Below are 18496 nucleotides of genomic sequence, written 5' to 3'. Positions count from 1 at the left end.
AGAAAGCACTAATCTGCTTCTGCGGACTGGAGCAGAACAAAACAGCACCAAAACTTACTCCAGAGGAGGAAGCAGAACTGAAGAAGCAGCTAACAGATACAACAGAAAAGCCTCTCTGGAGGAACATTGTCAATGCAAATGCCATCATCCTCCTGTGTGTCGCTGCGTTCTTTCACATATACTTTGGTTAGTCAAACCCCATCAACATTAAGTGGTCCTGGATGCTGCAATTTATTTTGCATGGATTAAAATTACACCAAAACCATTAACGCTGATCCTGTGTGCTATCATTCTTCCTGTATTGTGCCAACTGATCTCACATAGGACACAATGTGTACTTTTCTCAATGAACCTTCCTTTTAAGTTAACTTTTTCCTGGTATTTGTCACCTGGAGTGAACCAGTAAACAATAGTGTAACATATTAACGCATCAAACTTGTTAGAATGTCCAAATTCTCACATATTTGTTCTGAGTTCCATATCGTCTTATCATATTTGTACATATTCCCGTTATGGCCTGAACGGTGTCTTTTTGTTGTGGTGCAAAGAGAGTATCTCTGTAACTGAAAGCAGCTTATATATGTAGCTTCAAATTGACTTCCTTTTATTATCCCAAGAAGCTAGAAAATTTATTTTTTGGCAAATTTTCATTGTGATACTGCACACATACATTTGGCGATAATTCGTTTTATATGCAGTTCCTTGTCTTTTGTGACTGAAAACATAAACTCATTTTTATTTTCTTAAGTTTACAGACAATTGCTGTTTATATACCAGATGCTACATTAAGTCATTATGAAAGAGGGACATGACAAAAATTGTTTACCTGGAGGAAGTTAGTAATATTTAACCAGTAAAGGACAAACAAGATGGTTGTAAATTCCCTCAGAATGTATGTGTGCTACCTCATTCATCGACTTCAACTGGGTTTTCTCATAATTTGTGCTCAAAGTCCACAAGTGCTGTCACTTCTAACTTCCATACACCTAACTGTGTGTGTTGTTTTAGGTGTTAATGAATAAAGCCATCTCAGGGAGAGAGAGTTAGGAATTATTAGAAAGCACTCAGACACTCTCTTTGCTTCCACCTAGTGGGGTAAGATGACTTGTAAATTAAAAAAAAATGTAAAATAGATTTTCACTGTTTTCTGTTTTGCACATTTAATTTTTGCCTAACTGTCATACCACAAATGCATTTATTCACCAAAGAAACGTAAATGCCTACTTGCCTCCTTTTTAATTGCCTAAATGATATTTTATGTTTCTTAAAATAACATTTACAGCATTATCTTGTTTTTTTGGTTGTTTTGTTTGTTTGTTTTTTTTAACTAACTCTGTACATTTATTCAATGCAACCAGCATGCTGTTATTAAATGCTTTATTATTATTGCCTTGGCAGTGGTCACGTTCTTCCATAAGATTTCCTCAATCAACACCTCCTGATCCAGGAACTGTACATGTCTGCATCACTGATAAGACTATCAATCAGATTGTGTTATCTAAGAATTAGCAAGTCAAAGGTCAGTAATTAGTATTTATCAGACAGGACATTTTGTCTTTTTACCAATAAATCAAATGGTAATTATCAGCTCAACAGATTTTCTAAATATAACTAATGAGCCATAAAGAGACCAAGGTTACCTTTTGATTTTGTGTAACCTTGAAGCTGCCGAGCTTTCATATCACAGAGCACCCCTTCCCCACACAGCTCCACCAGACTAGTGGCAGCAGCAATCAGCAAACATTCAGTTTATGGTTATAAACAGCATAACAGGACGGCATTGCTGTGTTTGCATAACGACATGAAGGCAGTGTTGGAAATAGCAGTAGCTTCTTCAAGAAACAAGGGACAATTTCTAGGTGTCATATTATGAAGTCAAATTACTTCTAAGTCATGTTTAATAATTACAGCATTTTTATAACAATTCAAGGTAACCTAGTTACTTGATTATGCTATGAAATAAAATGTGCCTTGAAAATACATAATACTGTCCCTGTAAAATAAAAAAACCTCTCTCTACTCAGCACACAACATCTCTGACAATGTTTATGGTCCAAAACAGTGTAACAGAGACTCAGAAATCATCTTTAAATGTATTTTTACTAATCTATATTACAGATCCTGCAAGGCATTTCACAACCAAAGTATCAACCTCAATTTTGACTGAAATTAAAGAACTCTTGACTTAATGCAATATCTTCTTCTCAAACACCTGTCATTTGACTATCTTCCCTAAAACGAGAGGCGTCGTGTAAAGAGGTGAAAAAGCCAAAAATAAAACAAAGAATGACAGACTGGTTTTTCAGGAGAAGGTATGACAAAGTGATGAAGTTGATAAAAATTTTGACTTAACCAAAACTAACTGAATGACATCTCTTCAAAGCTCAGGGTAAGTATGAATCTAAGAATCTTATTTAATGTCACTGGTTTAGTATAGTTACATCGCCAGACGCTAAAAAATATGACATTTTTATCAATTAAACATTTGACTTATTTATGCACAGTTTCAAAGGAAGAAGATCTAAAACCTTTCTGTGTCTCGCAACGCTTTTGTGAGTTGGGAGGAAGTTAAGAAATGCTTGCTTAACAGGAATCCAAACTACTTAGTCACTTTTCTTACTTTATAATCACTGTATAGAGACAGTAGACTTCACTCTCAAAATGGTAAACAGAAAGGTGAGCTTTGAAAAGTATTATTGATAAATAGGTTATACACTGCTTTTATTATGGTTAACTACATTCCTTAACCAGGAACGCAGGGCTGGCCCAAGGCATAAGCAAACTAAGCAGCCGCTTAGGGCCCCAGGGCCACTAAGCGGCCCCCTCAGTGGAGCTGATTTTTTATTATTTTTTTTAAGTAATAATTTCTATGTCATTATAATATCAAAAACACACAATTTCGCTATGAAGTGATTTGTTTTTTTTCTAATAATATATATTTGATAATGTATGAAGAAATAATTATTTTATTGATAAAAATAAAATAAAATAATTCCTCTTGGGGGCCCCTGGTGGCCGCGGTAGGTACTGCACGCTTCGCCGTTAATATGAGCTGCCGTGCAATGAGCAGAGCACCCAAAAGTCTCAAGCTCCGGTCAGAAGTAAAGTTAGCAAAACAATGTCTCAAAAAAGGACTTATCCTTCAGGGAGAGAGAAGAAAGAGGAAGAATAGAAAAAAGCCAAGATAAAGGCTTGGTAATGTAATGTTTATCAGAAATATTAGTGGAGCTGCTAGTAGAAAATTAGCTTGATAGCGACCTTGAACAGTCCAGTTCAACAGCCAAACATTTATGCTATGGTCTTTGTGTTTGTGTGAAACTGACTTTTAACTTTAGATGAATTGATTCCACTTCTTGGCTCTGTATATTTCTGAGGTATTTTTTATCTTCAAAACGCCGTGTTTGATAACGTTTAACAATTAACAATAATTAAAACTTCTCAATGTTTGATATTGTCTAGCAAAATGTTTTTACGTCAGGCTACATACCTGCTACATGGATGAGCTATTCTCTGCGTTAGTTGGGGATATGTTGTTTGCTGCTGAGCATAATCATTTTGTGCAGAGGTCCACAAACTTTTTCCTGTGAGGGCCACATAACTTTTCCCTTCTCTGGTGGGGGGCCGGAGATTGTTCACGGGAAGCGGGAGGGGGGTGCCAGGGGAGCGGGTCAAGCTCCCGGATATGCAGGGCAGGAAATCGATTGATTTTTACCCAGAAAGCACATGGGCAAAACCCATGAGTGAAAAGGTCACTGGGACTGACTAGTATATATTCCATTGAGGGAATGTTACTTTAACATATTAATTTCGCATATGTTAACATAAAGTCTCGTTTTGAAGTATAAGCTGCTACTTACAGGCATCGCTTCGAAGAATTCAACCTGAAATGCGGCGTTCATAACAGACACGTGTGTTCACCTGCTCTACCGATAGCAAACAACCTGATTAAATAACATAAAAGTCAAGCAGTTCCCTAAAAGTCCAAGAGATGGCAGCAATGCGCCCCACAGTTTACAGGGGGCTCTTCCTGCTAAAGAGCCCCCTGGTGGTTGAAGAAAAACCCACATATAAACCGGAAAATAGAATAAATGAAAAAAAATCTGAATGCACTCTGGTATTGTTCAGGAGGCCGGACCAAATGTGGAGGCGGGCCGTAGTTGGGGGACCCCTGATTTTGTGGCTTAAACAACCATTATTTTTCTAAGTTATGTGAAACTTCTGTTAAAATCATTTGAAGGCACAGAATCAGTCCAGAACCAATCCACATTCTCAGGGGAGAAAGACTCACCTGGTATAAATTAAATTTTTAGCTATTGGAGCTACGCTTAAGTGAAATTTATTTAATCAAAGAATGTCATGAATATGTGTGTAAGGCTGCACCGATTGCAGTTTTCTAGCCGATCCCTTGTTACCGATCTTTAAAAAGCCTGACATGCCAATTTTGATTTTGGTTGATATGAATTTTTTTGTCTGAAATGTCGCTAAATATAGCAAGAAAGTTACTGTTGGCAACAGTGGGGTGAACATTGTTAACTGCAAACATGCAGACCTGACCTGTTGGGTCGGTCTGTCAGTCACACCTCTCACTGCAGAGCAAAAGAGAACAGAGACTGATTTTTAAACCTTTGCTGACGAACATAAGATTAGGGGATAAGATGGGCTTCATGTGTAAGCATCAGAAGATTACAATCCCCCAAAATTAAGGACATCGGTGCCCAGAAATCAACTGGTTGATAAATCAGTTGGCCAATAAATGTATCCTATATTATACGATGCAAACAGCACTGCCAGAGATGCAATAAGTTTATAGCAGGTGTGTGAATGATCTAATGATCGGACTGCTAATTGCAGCCAGTCCACATTGTTAGCAGATCTAGAGGGCCCCAAAACCACATTTCGCTTAGGGCCTATGGAGGCTTGGGCTGGCCCTGCAGGAATGTCTTGCTTTATGGAACTCAATCGTAAAACAACAAATACAATTTTTTTGTGTTTCTGTAAGAAAAATGCTGTCACATCTACATCATTTGTAACTGGCCTTTTAGCCTATAATCTGTTTGTTTTCATATTCATCACTTTTGGTGAATATGAAGAATTTGCTAGACTTTAAAATGTTTATGAACTTAAAATAAATGTGCAAGGACATTTTATTAAAATGTTCACAGTTGTTTATAAAATGTTACAGGCAATGCAACAGGACACTGAACGCCTGAATGAAGCTACAGTAAAAATATTGATAAACAACTGACAGCAGGTTTACATTACATGTACAGAATTGCATGACAAAGAGAACTGACACACCATCACCTCCTACTGGTAAATAAATCTCACTACAGCGCATCCATATTGCCCTCTTTGTAACATTCATCCACTGATCAGCAGTATTCAGCATCATTTTGTTCCAGATCAGGAACTATTCTTAAACTTCTGAGGACATCACAGATTATATATTCAGGCACATCAAGATAACAAAACTATTATCAACCGAGTAGATTTGAAGACATAATTTTGCTGTGTATTACTAATGAAAATGCATTTCCTGCTGTTACACCCAACACTAGACTCCTAGACAGGATTAGCTTTAACCTTGGCTACCATCTTGACCTTAGGCACCACAAAACAACTGGTGTACACATATTTGTATTTGTCCAAAATATCTGGTACTGTGCTGTCAGTTTGATAGTTTTTTGTTACAAAAACAAACTTGTTGTTTGAATAAAAACAACAAGTTTTTATTCTTCTGTCTTTGTGACAGAAGAATGGTTTATGGTTTATTTTTGGCCCAATTTCATGTGGTCAAAAAGCTGGTGAGGAAGTGTCTTTACAGATAATTAAAAGAGTTCTGAAACAATATGGGGTGAAAGTCCTGATTATCCAAAACTAATATAGAAAGCCAGATTACACTTTACAAATGCACTCAGCAGTAATGTCCTTAATTCTGGACACATATTTTGTGGCCTGATGACACAAAATGTGACGTTATACTTCAGGTATTACTGGTGTAACTCATGAAATAGGTTACAAATTGATTATGCTGGACTACTGAAGCTACATCTTAAGACATAATTTAGGAAGTTAAAGTCTTGGATGAATTTGGTCTGTCAAATGCACAAAGTTTAGGAATGTCCGACAGAAAGCCCCGACTACAGCAATTTATCCCAGCAGGGTCAGTAAATCCCATAAATACAATGCAAAGTAAAATTCCTCCTACAAAACATTTAATGATTAAGATCTGTGGGTAAGACGAGCGCTGTAACCTTGAGTCTGTCAAAAAGTTGTTTTGTGGCATTGCTTTCATGTTTCTCTGTAACTATTGTCCCACACTGAGGGGAAATGCTGTACCTTATGTGACTCTGATAATAATAATAAACACAACCACATTACTAAAAACAGAAAAAAAAATTATGTTAAAGAAATTCTGACTAAAAATCATTTGGGAAACATTCATCATGCTACATCAATGATGAGTGTGGTGCTGGTCTCCCTTCCCCCATAACGTCTGAGCAACCTATAGAACCAATTCATCGTACGGACTGCTGAAACTCTGAACAGCACCTCTTTGACGCCCAGTTTTCCAGCCGCTCATGACATTATGCAACGGATGTTTATATGTTTTAATTCTGGCGTGTTTTTATTACGCTTTGATCTCGGGATTATTTGTCCTGTCGGTGTTAAAGCTTCTTGAGCGGATACAAAACGTAACAAAATCCTCGTTATGCAACATCCCTGCATGTTTGGATCTGCGAGAAGAGCTTAGGGTCCTGGCTCGAGGTTTTTGAGAAATTTTTGTTTCAGGCTTTAGGAAAGATAATTGCTGTCTGTGATGGAGATGCTGGGTCTGGTTTTCAACGTATCCAGTCTGATACACCCCCCCCATTTGGTGGCAAGCTTACGTGTCTCCTATCTCAGCCTCACAAGCTCTCCGTGTGCCTGGCTGGTGCTGCTTTGCCATATGCCAGCATATAAAGTATGATTCATTGCTTTTGGTTTCCTTTTGCATCTCAGAAAGGGTTTGTGTGTGTGTGTATGCATTTGTGTGTTTAGATGTGTGTGTGTGTATGCATTTGTGTGTTTAGATGGGGGTGGGGAGTATCATCCTGATTGGCTGAAGTATTTTCTCTGGCGACGAGCAAACGTGATCCCGCCTGCAGAGGCACTGCAGTGAATGCTGCAGTGAGAAAAAGAGAGAGAGGCAGGCAGGAGGGGGCGGGCAGGCAGAATAAACTACATGAATAAGGACTGAGCCAGAAGCACAGAGGAGACAGAGCACTGTGTGTGTGTCTGTGTGTGTGTGTGTGCGTGCGCATGTATGCATGTGTGAGAACACTGCGCATGTGTGACTGAGCGGACTGTGCAGGAGAAAGAGCAGTAATGAACGCCAGCTGAGGGATGACAGCAGGGCAGAGGGAGAGAAGGAGAAGACAGAGGCTCACCTGAAGACGAGAAGAAGGAGGCAGTGATAAGAAAGAAGGACATAGTGGGACGACATTTGAGAGATAGAAGAAGCTCGGGTCCCTGCACAGAATGAGATAAATGATGTGTGAGTAGAAGCAGACAGACTGGGATGGAGAAAAGGACACAGGAAGAGAAATTTCAGCTCCAACTCAAAGGAAAACGACTGGAAGAGTGAAGGAGAGCGAGACCAGAGAGCCGATGATGCTGAGCCTGATGAAAGCAGACTGATGTGTCCACCTTGCAACAGCTTCCTCCATCTTAACATTTCCTCCATGTTGTTGATGCTCTGAGAACAGAGAGAGGAGAGAGGAAGACCGCATCCTCACCCCGGCAACAAAGAAGGCAAAGCGGTTTGTCATCCAACACAAACAGCTCGTTGAGGCAGCAAACGACTGGACTATGACAACCACGTAAAGAGGACAGGTGAGAATGAGGCAAAGCTTTACATCTCTTTCAATGTGAAGATGCGTACAAACATGGCAAAGAAGGAGGCTTGTGTTCTGTTCTGGTTTGTTATTGCCATTTTTTGCTCAGATGTTTCATCATGTCGATCTGGGTCGCAGGCATTATGTTCACACGCTGATGTAAAAGTGAAGACAAACCAATCACGCCCACAGAGCCCCAGCTTCTCATCGGCAGAGATGAAAAACCTATCAGACGGAAACGATGACTTGAGGTCGCTCATGTGTGAGTTTGGATGTAGATAGTGTCTAGAGGTTTTCCTGTGGGCTTCTGTGACATTTGCCAGATGTCTGCCCAGGCAGATAGCAGGCTGGGGGGGTGGGCGAGCAATGGTCTTTTCTGTATTTGTCAGCAGCCACAGATGCATCTCCATAATGGCCAAGCATCGGCGCTGCAGTGAGAGCGCCCTGTGCACCACGCTGCGATTGCATAACTGCTGCTTCATCCAAACTGCACCCCTCCCATTTGTGCAAAGCCGTGTGCGGAAGCAGCTGCTTCGTTGCATGAAGACCCGAGCAGTTTGCCTCTGCAAAGTCTCACAAATGCCGTCCACTTTAAAACCGTGCCGAGACATCCTTAATTATTTGCCCTCATCGATCAAGCCGCGGCCGTTATTGAAAAGCCTGGGCACTTTCCCTCATAAATCTTCAATGAGGTCTGTGTCAGGAAGAGGGATGCGTTGTTCATGCTTTTATTTATTTTTTTTTAGCAGCATGTGCAGCTCTGCCATGTTGGTGTGGGAGCAACACAGGCGAGAACAAAGAGCAATTGGCTGTAATGAATTGCGAGGCAAAATGGCCGATGTCTGCTGCCTGTTTTTTAATCAACACCTCGCCAAGATAAAAACATAAACATTGGACGGCGTCATACAGGGGAAGTGCGAAAAATCGGCAAGAGGGTAAAGGGTTATACACCTTTAGTATAAAGCCAGTCCTGTTCATCATCGGAATTTAGTAATATCCAGTGATGGGAAAACATGAAGTAAATTGTGGGATTTATCCTGCTAAGGTCATTACATGTTACATAACGCCAACACGCAGCACTATAGCTCACATAGGGCAGGGAAGAGATTTGTTGACATTTTTGTCTTCCCCAGAAAATCGTTTGAGAACGAATTCAAATCTCCTCATAGCTAACATACTTGGCATACTGCTGGCATCTTGCATCGGGGGCATGAATACCCACATCCTCCGCTCCGTCCAGGATGACACTGTGATAAAAAAAAAACAAAAAAAAAACAACAACACAGTTTTGTGTGGATGACTGATTGATAAGGGAGACGACATACTCATGCGCACTGCTATCGATGACTCATTCAGTACATCGTGCCCTGACACAGGCTCCCATCCACACAGGTGGACTCCGTCTTGTGTGAGAGAGCTGACCGGGGCAGAGCTGTGAATGTGAATGAATGTGTGTGAAAGTCTCTCAGGAACATGTGTGGTGTTTTCTTTATCAAAAAGAATGCTGCTTGGTGTTTTTCCTCTGCTCCATCACACGCTGGGCGCATTTTAGAACACTCATTTTTTATCGTCTCCCATCAGTTTGCTATCAGATTGTTTGTCTCTGGAGGAATGTAAAAGGGTGGTGCTCTGTACATGATGGAGTTGTCTGAGGGTAAGAATGTTCTAGGATGTGTATGTGTGTGTGTGTGTGCGTGTGTGTGTGAATGCAGCTCTGTGAGTCTTTAATTGTATAAGGAATCTGCAGCTGAGAGTGACTCCTCTGACATCTCTGTGGTCAGTTCCTCCTCCTTCTTGTCGAGGTCAAATGCCTGAAGTGATTTCATTAGTAATAATTCCTCTTGCTGGAAGACGACCCACGACGGTGTGAACACAGTAAAACGCTGTGGAGAGCTTCGGCCGTTTACAGGATGGTTGGATGGAGATGGGCTCTTTATATAATCCTTCATCGACTAGGAGGAAGCAGCTCTGAGGCTGACCCATCAGCAAGCTGCCTCCATCAGTCATCAGTCATTTTCATACCAACGTAACCAAATTATTGGGGAATTTTAGCTGCTTCGTCTCTCTCAGACTCAATGGGTTCCCAAGCTGCCGGGTGACTTTTATTAACAACATATTTGGCATAATCACAATGAGTTTCTTTTAACAAACTGTTGGTATTCAGCTGTTTAACATATAGACATGCAACATCCCATTTGATCCCATCTGACCTCAATAGTAATAATAATAATAATAATTACAAAACACAAAAATCTGATATCCTTCCAGTCACTGATGGCTTCATACAACCAACAACACTCTTCAGTGTTGGCGTAGTTACGCAAGAAAACTCAAAGATAGCTAATTGCAGCATCAGTGACGTCTTTTGAAATCAAGTCAGGAGGCACTGAGATGTAAGAAGCTAATTAAGGGAAGGTGTTCTTTTAAGACTTGGAGATATTCCTAATTAAGTAAATTTGTTTTTCTACACAGCTCCTTTCACAGGTGGTTCAAAATGAAAACAAATAAAAGATGAAAACTCAAAATAAAGAATATTAATCACATATGACATTATACAGCAAAAAAAAAAAAGAAAAAACTAATCAAAAGTCAGGATAAATGAGTTTTCAAGTGGTTCTTAAAAGTCTCAAATGAATGAAGACATTGCAAAGATGAAGGCAAACCAATCCACAATCTAAGGGCCACAACTCTAAAAGATTTATCACCTCTGGTCTTAAGATGTCATTGAGGAATCAACAACAACTCTTCAGACTGGAAGATCTCAGACTGTGAGAAGAGATCGCAGATTTATTCAGGGTGTAAGAAAAAGCTAAGCCTTCAGCAGGAAGACTACATCAAATGCAAAAAAAAATTGTGTTACAAATTAGAATTTTGAGGTTTTAATTCCTGCTGAGAAACATGCTAGATTTGGACTGTTTTTTTTTAAATACTTCAGAGTTTAGTAGGGGAAAAACAGGGAAGACTGCCATTTTAGTAATGCTGTTGATTCCAATCGCTAATGTGAAATGGTGAAAGTTCAAATGTCAGTCGCATGGTCATGCTGTCTTTGTTCTAAGTTAATCATTTTGTTGCTGTTCTTATATTTTCTAATACTATTTTTAAATAGAGAAGATCAAAACAGCTATAATCAGTCAGACATAATGAAAACAGGAGGCCAAAAACAGCCACATAGTTTTGATTCCTGCAACCCAATTGAAAAAAAAAAAAATCCCAATTCTTAATTTAGTTCAGATTTCTGGGTGTTTTTCACTTTTACAAATTCTTTTATACTCATCAATAACATCAACACCCATGTTTCAAATCCCTTTGCTCTTATGGGGTGCGGCTGTTTTAAACTGAATGGTTTCCTGAGCATCCTGAGTGAATATTTGATTATTAACTTTTGGGTTTTTAAAACAATGTGAGGGCCTTTAACTCTCACTTGTGTTTGTAAATCTGATCCTGAGTTTTTCTTGTCCGGTGGGCGGATCTGTTTTCTCCATCTTGAAGGTGGGACTTTTGTGCCAAATTAACACCCACATGACAACCTGGACGCCACTGCATGTATTTCTTAGCATGTGATAATTGACCTCAAATTTTATCCAGCATCTGGTTTTAGTACAGATTTTATTAAAGTAAAATGGAAATTCAGACACAAAGAGAAGCACTTAATCTAAACAGGATATGGTCACACTTAAGATGCGTATAAGGTCTTATAAATCTATGGATATAGTCAAAGCTTCAAATTTGAAAAGGAATCAAACCTCATAAAGGAGTTTTCCTGTCTTTAATGCCAAAATAGCTTAAGTGTTGTTAAATGCCAATAAAATTTTTCCTGTGAGTGATTCATGAATTGGCCAGTTTTTCATTGATCAACTCCAGTCAGTAAACAATCTGATAAAAAAAAAAGATCAATGCATCTCTCCTAGACATCACATGTTTTATTTATAATTTAAAAAACACAACTTCACTTGTACTGTATGACTTTACCTTCATCCTGAACACATACAAGATGGTAAAAGCCACAGAAAAGCCATGCTACATGCTTAGTTATTCTGCCCAGCCTCATGAAATGTGCATGAAAGCTTCCTCTGTGTGCCCTGCACACGGTGTGCACCAGAGGATGAGAGGGAAACGGGCTATTTTGGGGGAAGTGTTGCAGCGCCTGCACTGCTGCTTGGGTGCATTTTGTGAGCTCGAGTGATTGGTAAAATTCTGAGCGGAGCTTGCAAACAGCGGTTTATGCCCGAGTGAACAAATATGTCTACAAATTAATGAAGAAATGGGAGGGGGAAAGGAGAAGTTGTCAAATGTGGCTTACTTCATCACAAAGCACTTCCGTCTGCTGAGAAAAGGGACATCTTTCTCAGTCCGTGTGACTTTTCAGCAAAGGTTGGGGGCAGGAAACCACAGAGAAGTGCGCAGCTAAACAAACCATAAATAGACGGCAGGACCTGCGCTGGTTTTCATCTCTTCGTTTTTTTTCTCTCTCCCCCTCTCTCCGCCACAATATAGAGGACACCCCCTCCGCGCGGCGCGTCTCTCTTCTCTTTTTTTCCAAACAATGAATCATCACTGTCGACAGCCGAGCACAGAATGGGAATCGTGCCATTCGCTATCCGGCAGTTATTGTTTTGGTCAAGTCGAAAATGTTCATCTGAACGTTGGTTATTTTTTCCACTTGCCCACTCAGAGTATGACACAAACCCTCCGCACAGATTGTGACCTCTTCCCACGCATGTCAGAAACACAACCGGAGCAGTTTGTATGAGATGGCTGGGTGTTGTCAACAAACAGGAAGAAATGCAAGTGCAGAACCACAACTATGTCACAATTACCTGCCCTTTCAACACAGTGTGGAAAAATACACCAACTGCATCTTCACAGACCTTGCTTATTAGAATAATAAGAAAAAAGGTAAATGTCTGTGTTCGTAATCATGTTTTAGTTCCTGAAATTTCTCAGTAGAGACAAGCAAGAACAATAAATGGACATTTGAATTACACTTTTAAATACAAAATAATGAATAAAATTCAATCTCTTTCTTTGTGGTCAAAGAAATGAGAGGTAAAGAGAAACAAAAAAAAATGGCTTCTTATATTTATATGCCCTGGGACTGTTTCTTCTCAACATATCGAAGCTGCTGTTCCATGTACTAATTCAACACAAGCAGATGAAATGGAGCATATTGTAAACCCATATCTAACATTTCCTTTAGTAGTGTTGCCCTCATTCTACATTTCGACAAACAACACTGCTGATTTTTCAAATGACTATAATATGATATTACAATCTACCAATTTGTTCTCAACCCCCCCCAAAAAAGAAAAAAAACAATTTTTTTCTAGTTAATTACTCGTTCAATAAAATATATACGGTTTTTCATCATGGGTTTCTAAAAGATCAAAACATTAATAGACCAAAATGTTTTCAAGAGTAAGAAAATCTCTGAAATCCAATTTATTTAAAAGTTTATTAAACCCAAACTGAGAAATGTAGTGTATATATAGCGGAAGTATATAAAGATTTTGTTTTCTGGTTAATTTGTGAGGTTGTATGCTGAGGTAGCCAGTTCTTTAATGGATATGTGACAAACTTTGTCTGTCTTGTGCAAGAAACTTCTTTCAGGCAGAAGGTGAAGCACTGATTTATAATTCACCCTAGAAAGTCAGATTAAATAGCTAAATTATCTATTTTTTATTTTCACAAAGCTTGGTATGCCTCGCTTAGGAGAGTCATTAGACATTTCATTGTTGGAAAATGTGTTTTGTTTTCACTCTACTTGTTTCCGTTTTGTTGACAGAAGAAGGAAATACACAAAGTAATTACCCTTTAAAGCTGCTTCAGCTCATCCCTGGGCAGTTTGTGATTGTAATCTTCAGACTTGGCAGCAAATTAATGTTATGTGCTTTGTCAATAGAAAGGCATGCTCCCTGTGACGCGCCTCCCAGATTGAGCTACATGGTTATTATCTCTCATATTTGAAGAGGCAAAGCTGAGCAGAGGCCAAGATGGAACAGGAAATGGGACAAAAGCTTTTCCCTAGTTAATTAAATGGTGCTGGACACCTACAGCATGAGGCGATAAAACAAAGAAGTTCAGTCAAACAGGAAATTTGATGCATCTACAGTTGCTTGTAAAACCATATTCACATTTTGACATGTCATGTTTAGCTCATGTGGATTTCATGAGCTAAACCAACACAAAATAGGACATAATTTTAAAGTAGAAGGAAGATAAGAAAAAAACAAGAAGTCCAGTGATGTCCGCCCCTGTCATGCATAGTTCTTAGTAAAAGATTCTGTACTTTTTCAAACTAAACTTTCTAGTTTTGAGCCTTGATTACAAATTATTCATCTTGAATATGCCTGAAAACTTTTCAGGTCTGATTATTAGTGTGGTGTATCTTTTGTGGAGTGTGGAACAGCGTTGTCTTCAGTGTTGTTTTGTGGCTTCTGGACTAACTTAGGCAACGATACTTCAAAATCTATAAATCTTGGAGCTATCAAGCCAAGAATAGAGATTCCCAAGCGTAATACAGATTATTAAAAACAAAATATTTCCTTTTTTAAAGCATTTATTTTTATTTTTTTTTTACTTTTTGCAAAAAAATAATTGAAATCACTCATGTGTTTTATTGGCTGCGCAGGAGAAGATGAAATTGAATTTTAAGGGTTTTTTTAGGAACTGTATTGACCCTATTTTGGTTTCTAAACAGGGTACAATGTGGGTACAACATCAAGAAGCAGGTGTGAGTTGTAAAATCAAAAATAAACCATATTAAACTACTATAAACCATTTCAAAATCATCATGATTTGTAATAATTATGAAACTTTCATCTTCAAGAATTGAAATTTAAAAAAAGAAGGAAAAGTTTGTAAAATCAAACACTTTTCTATACATTTTTTGTGGGGTTTTTTGTGCTGTTAAAACTTGGAACAGTTTATGGTTGTTTCTGAAAGTTATTGATTGAACAAAATTTTATTTAGAGGAATCATGGGAAAGGGAGCCGAATACCTATACATGCCACACTTTTTAGATTTTATTTCTGTGATAAGTTAATTTATTATTTTTCTTCCTCTTCACAATTATGATCTGATGTATTGGTCATGCAAAATACAGTGATTTTTGGGATTTTAACATAACTTCTTTCAAAAAGGTTTAAAGCACTTTATCAATAATGTTATATATATATATATTTTTAAGCTAGACCTAACACTTTGTCACTTTTCACTTTTCACAGATAAATGGACCAAAGGAATCTGTCACACTGAAAAAGGAAACAACACACCATAGAGGCATCTGCAAAACTGTTATTTTCCCTTCTGCGTAGTCATGACGACTGTCTGAGAGTTTAAATACAAAGACGTTCGTCAATCCCACCTCTGAAAAATTCAAAGAGCCATTCCAACACATCTCTGGAGCATTATACAACACCTCCACAAAAGACGTCCTTCCTACTGCTATCAAGAAGCCAAGAAAGGGGGTCAAACAAGCTCTTCTGATCAGACTGGACCAACAGCAGAGAGACAAACAGAAAGACCTTCTTTCGTTCTTTTTTTCAATCTTTCTTACACACTCAAGTCAACATCTGACGTAGCCAAAAACATAAAGCTCAATAGTTGTTTAAGTGAGGAAAAAATGTGTTTCCTTTTGCAAGTCACAGGATAAACTGCTAGGAAATACTTCTGGACCTTTATGAACTGCCTGTAGTCAACATACTGAGTGAATTTAAAAATTCTTACCCTGTGCTGTGTATGTATGTGTATTGACCATCTGGGTGCTGAAGTATTTACAATTCCTGTGTACTTTGTAGATATCAGAAAGAGCACAGGAACACCAACCTAAGTACTGTTAAAACACAAAAATCTGACTGCATATAGTCAATATTTATCAAGTTCTGTGAACTAGACTGTTAAATAATATACAATAATTATGGGTTTATTTATATTGTAATAGGTTTGCTGTTGCAGAGTTTGAGGTACATGTTGTTGGCTGAGTTTTTCATTCATTGACACTCAGACTGATAGAAGCACCTTGAAGGGGAGATTTTTGAAGGGAACATGGAGGCATCCATCCGTCCCCATGTCCCGTCTAATGGCTGACTTCAAAGGAGGATATTAATCTTCTTCCCCTTGTACAAGAGCAAGGAGTGTCCAGCGCTGATTAGAGCTACAGCCCGTCTATCTCAGAACTCCAAAGCCTTGCGAATGTCCTGCCTCAGGCGTCAGCCTCTGGCCATCCCCATGGACACGGTCAAGATCATCCAATCGGAGAAGTTTCCCAGAGAGTGCCCCGTTCCAGTCACCCAACCTCGGTATGCCCCAGCTCCAAGAGTGGCGTGGGATGGCGGTGGTGAGGGTGAAATCATCGTCAACCAGGCCTGCAGTGACCTGACACTGGACATAGCACCGTCTCCCAGGCCAATGGTGTCTCCTCCGGCCCCACTGATGCGCAGGGAACACAGCTTCCTGGCGCAGCGCAAAACCAGTGCCAATGAAATCTGCTACCACCAGTTCCACTACAAGATGGAGGACGTCATAGTCAACCAATACGTGCTCCGTTCCTCCTCCACTTCTTCCTCCACTTCCTCATCCTCATCTTCAGGCCCCGTCATGCCGTGCGAGCCCCTGGAATGCCCCACCTGTGGTCACACGTACAACTTTGCGGGGAAGCGTCCGCGGATCCTCTCCTGCCTGCATTCGGTGTGTGAGGAGTGCCTGCAAATCCTCTACGAATCATGTCCCAAGTACAAGTTCATCTCCTGCCCCACGTGTCGGCGCGAGACGGTGCTGTTCACTGACTATGGCCTCGCTGCTCTGGCCATCAACACCAGCATTCTGAGCCGCTTGCCCTCCGACCCCAACGGGCCCGTGCAGTGGGGCGGGGAGGCCGACCGCAGCTGCTACCAGACTGTGCGTCAATACTGCCAGTCAGCCTGCACCTGCCAGATTGCCAACCCGTTGTCCTCCTGTGGCATCATGTAGACAAGAGGGAGGAGGTGAGGACACTGCAGACAAGACTCGATGCTGCTCCCCACCAACACCACTCTTTTCATCTATAAGCTAAACCCTTTCTGCCAAGCCCCCTCTCTCACATGTACAGTAAATAAATCCCTTCATAGATGTTATCTCTCTATATTTAATAACACAGGTGGATACTGTGTGGGACTTATGGATGCTGGTGATCCAGTACGAAGTAAATAAATGTATTTTATGTATGGACTGGAAAACTATTCACTGTCTCATTTGGTTGGATGTGTTTGTCATGACATCTCTTTACATGGGAATGCCAGGGGAGGTATGTCCCCCCCCCAACCTAGGAGAATAAAAATTAAATAAATGAAAAAAATATCTCCGAGTGGCCTTTGTTTTCAGTGCTCTGAACTGTATTAACTGCAGAAAACTGTAGAACAAAACTACGAAATATTTTTAGTAATGCACTTTTACGGGCTTTTAAAGGAAGTGTAAATCCATAAAGAGCCACTTAAATATGCTACTATAGTCCGTCTATCCTGAGATCTTTGTTTTTTTAGATACTTTTACTGAGATATGAGCTCTAGGATGGAAACCCTACCATGCCGCACCACCTGTATAATTTTCCAACTCCTTCAAAGGTAACCCAAGCCATTCATAGGACGGAAGGCCAATTTCCTCCCAGCGAGTTTTGGGTTTTCCTCTGGTTTTGTTTCCAATGAAAGACGCCCGGAAAATCTACAAAGGGACTTTAGAGGCTTCCTTGTCAGATGTCTGAATAATTGCACTTAATGCCAGGATTGGTGTTACATAATCTCAATCTACATTTTCCTAAATTATTTCTAATCAAAGTCAAATGGGAAGTATGACTTATTTGGACAAACAAATGGTTTTGGTTGATTTTATGACACTGAAAATAGTTGTCTCCCTCAGGAGTTTTTGTGCCAGTGCTTTAACCTTCTCCGACCTTGGAGGCATTTTATTATTTTGGTTTAATAAGATGGCATTGTCCATCCATTCATTGTCAATTCCTGCTAATATCTACAGGCAACTAAAGATAGACAGTTGCCCATAGCCAGCAGTTACTGGGCGAGAGATGGTGAACACCCTGGGCAGGTCGTTAGTCATTCGCAGAGACAAACAAAACAAACAACAATGCATGCACACCCTCACACCTAACGACAGATTAGAGGAACCTTTTAACCTAACAAACCTAACCTGTTTTTGGACTCTGGGAGGAAGCAGGAGTACCCTGACAGAATCCATGCCAGAACAGGGAAAGTATTCAAACTCTAGACTAAGATTTGAACCCAGGACATTTTTACTGCAAGGTAACGCCGCCATGTTTAATAATATCTCATGTTTCATGAGATAATACTTGTTTCTAATATAAAACATTAAGGACAATGTATAATACATGGTTAACTACAAGAATATGCATAAGGAAACCTTCCTGGATGTCATTTCTAAGCATATTCTCTTTGGTTTCTTCTCAGTACAAAGGCTGTAAATAAATAATGAAAGTACATATCCCAACATTTCCTGCTAACTGCCATTTTGTGGCATTCTCACAACCACCTCTTGATTTCTGGGATTTTTTTTAGCTCATTGCTAAAAACAAGTAGTCTGCTTAACAATTTAAGTTATTTTTTCCCCCTATTTAA

The 18496-nt window shown here is 39.6% G+C and overlaps 2 protein-coding genes across 2 annotated transcripts in view; both read left to right on the top strand.

Annotated features, from left to right (window-relative positions):
- Positions 1-1388, top strand: part of LOC103150221 (sodium/glucose cotransporter 1-like) — a 44477-nt gene extending 43089 nt beyond the window's left edge. Inside the window, exon 15 of the mRNA XM_016680547.1 lies at positions 1-1388. Coding sequence (XP_016536033.1) covers positions 1-211 — 211 coding nt within the window. The 3' untranslated portion in view covers positions 212-1388.
- A 5798-nt stretch (positions 1389-7186) lies between these two features.
- rnf208 (ring finger protein 208) lies at positions 7187-17208 on the top strand. The gene is made up of 2 exons (XM_007566960.2): positions 7187-7875; positions 15101-17208. Exon 2 carries the CDS (start codon positions 16068-16070, stop codon positions 16842-16844), a length of 777 nt encoding a protein of 258 aa, XP_007567022.1. The 5' UTR covers positions 7187-7875; positions 15101-16067; the 3' UTR covers positions 16845-17208.
- Positions 17209-18496: the final 1288 nt, after the last annotated feature.

The sequence above is a fragment of the Poecilia formosa genome, unplaced genomic scaffold, assembly GCF_000485575.1.
Source record: "Poecilia formosa unplaced genomic scaffold, Poecilia_formosa-5.1.2 Scaffold6, whole genome shotgun sequence".
NCBI lineage: Eukaryota > Metazoa > Chordata > Actinopteri > Cyprinodontiformes > Poeciliidae > Poecilia > Poecilia formosa.
Note: the sequence above shows the minus strand (reverse complement) of the source record. Positions and strands in the feature narration are given on the sequence as shown.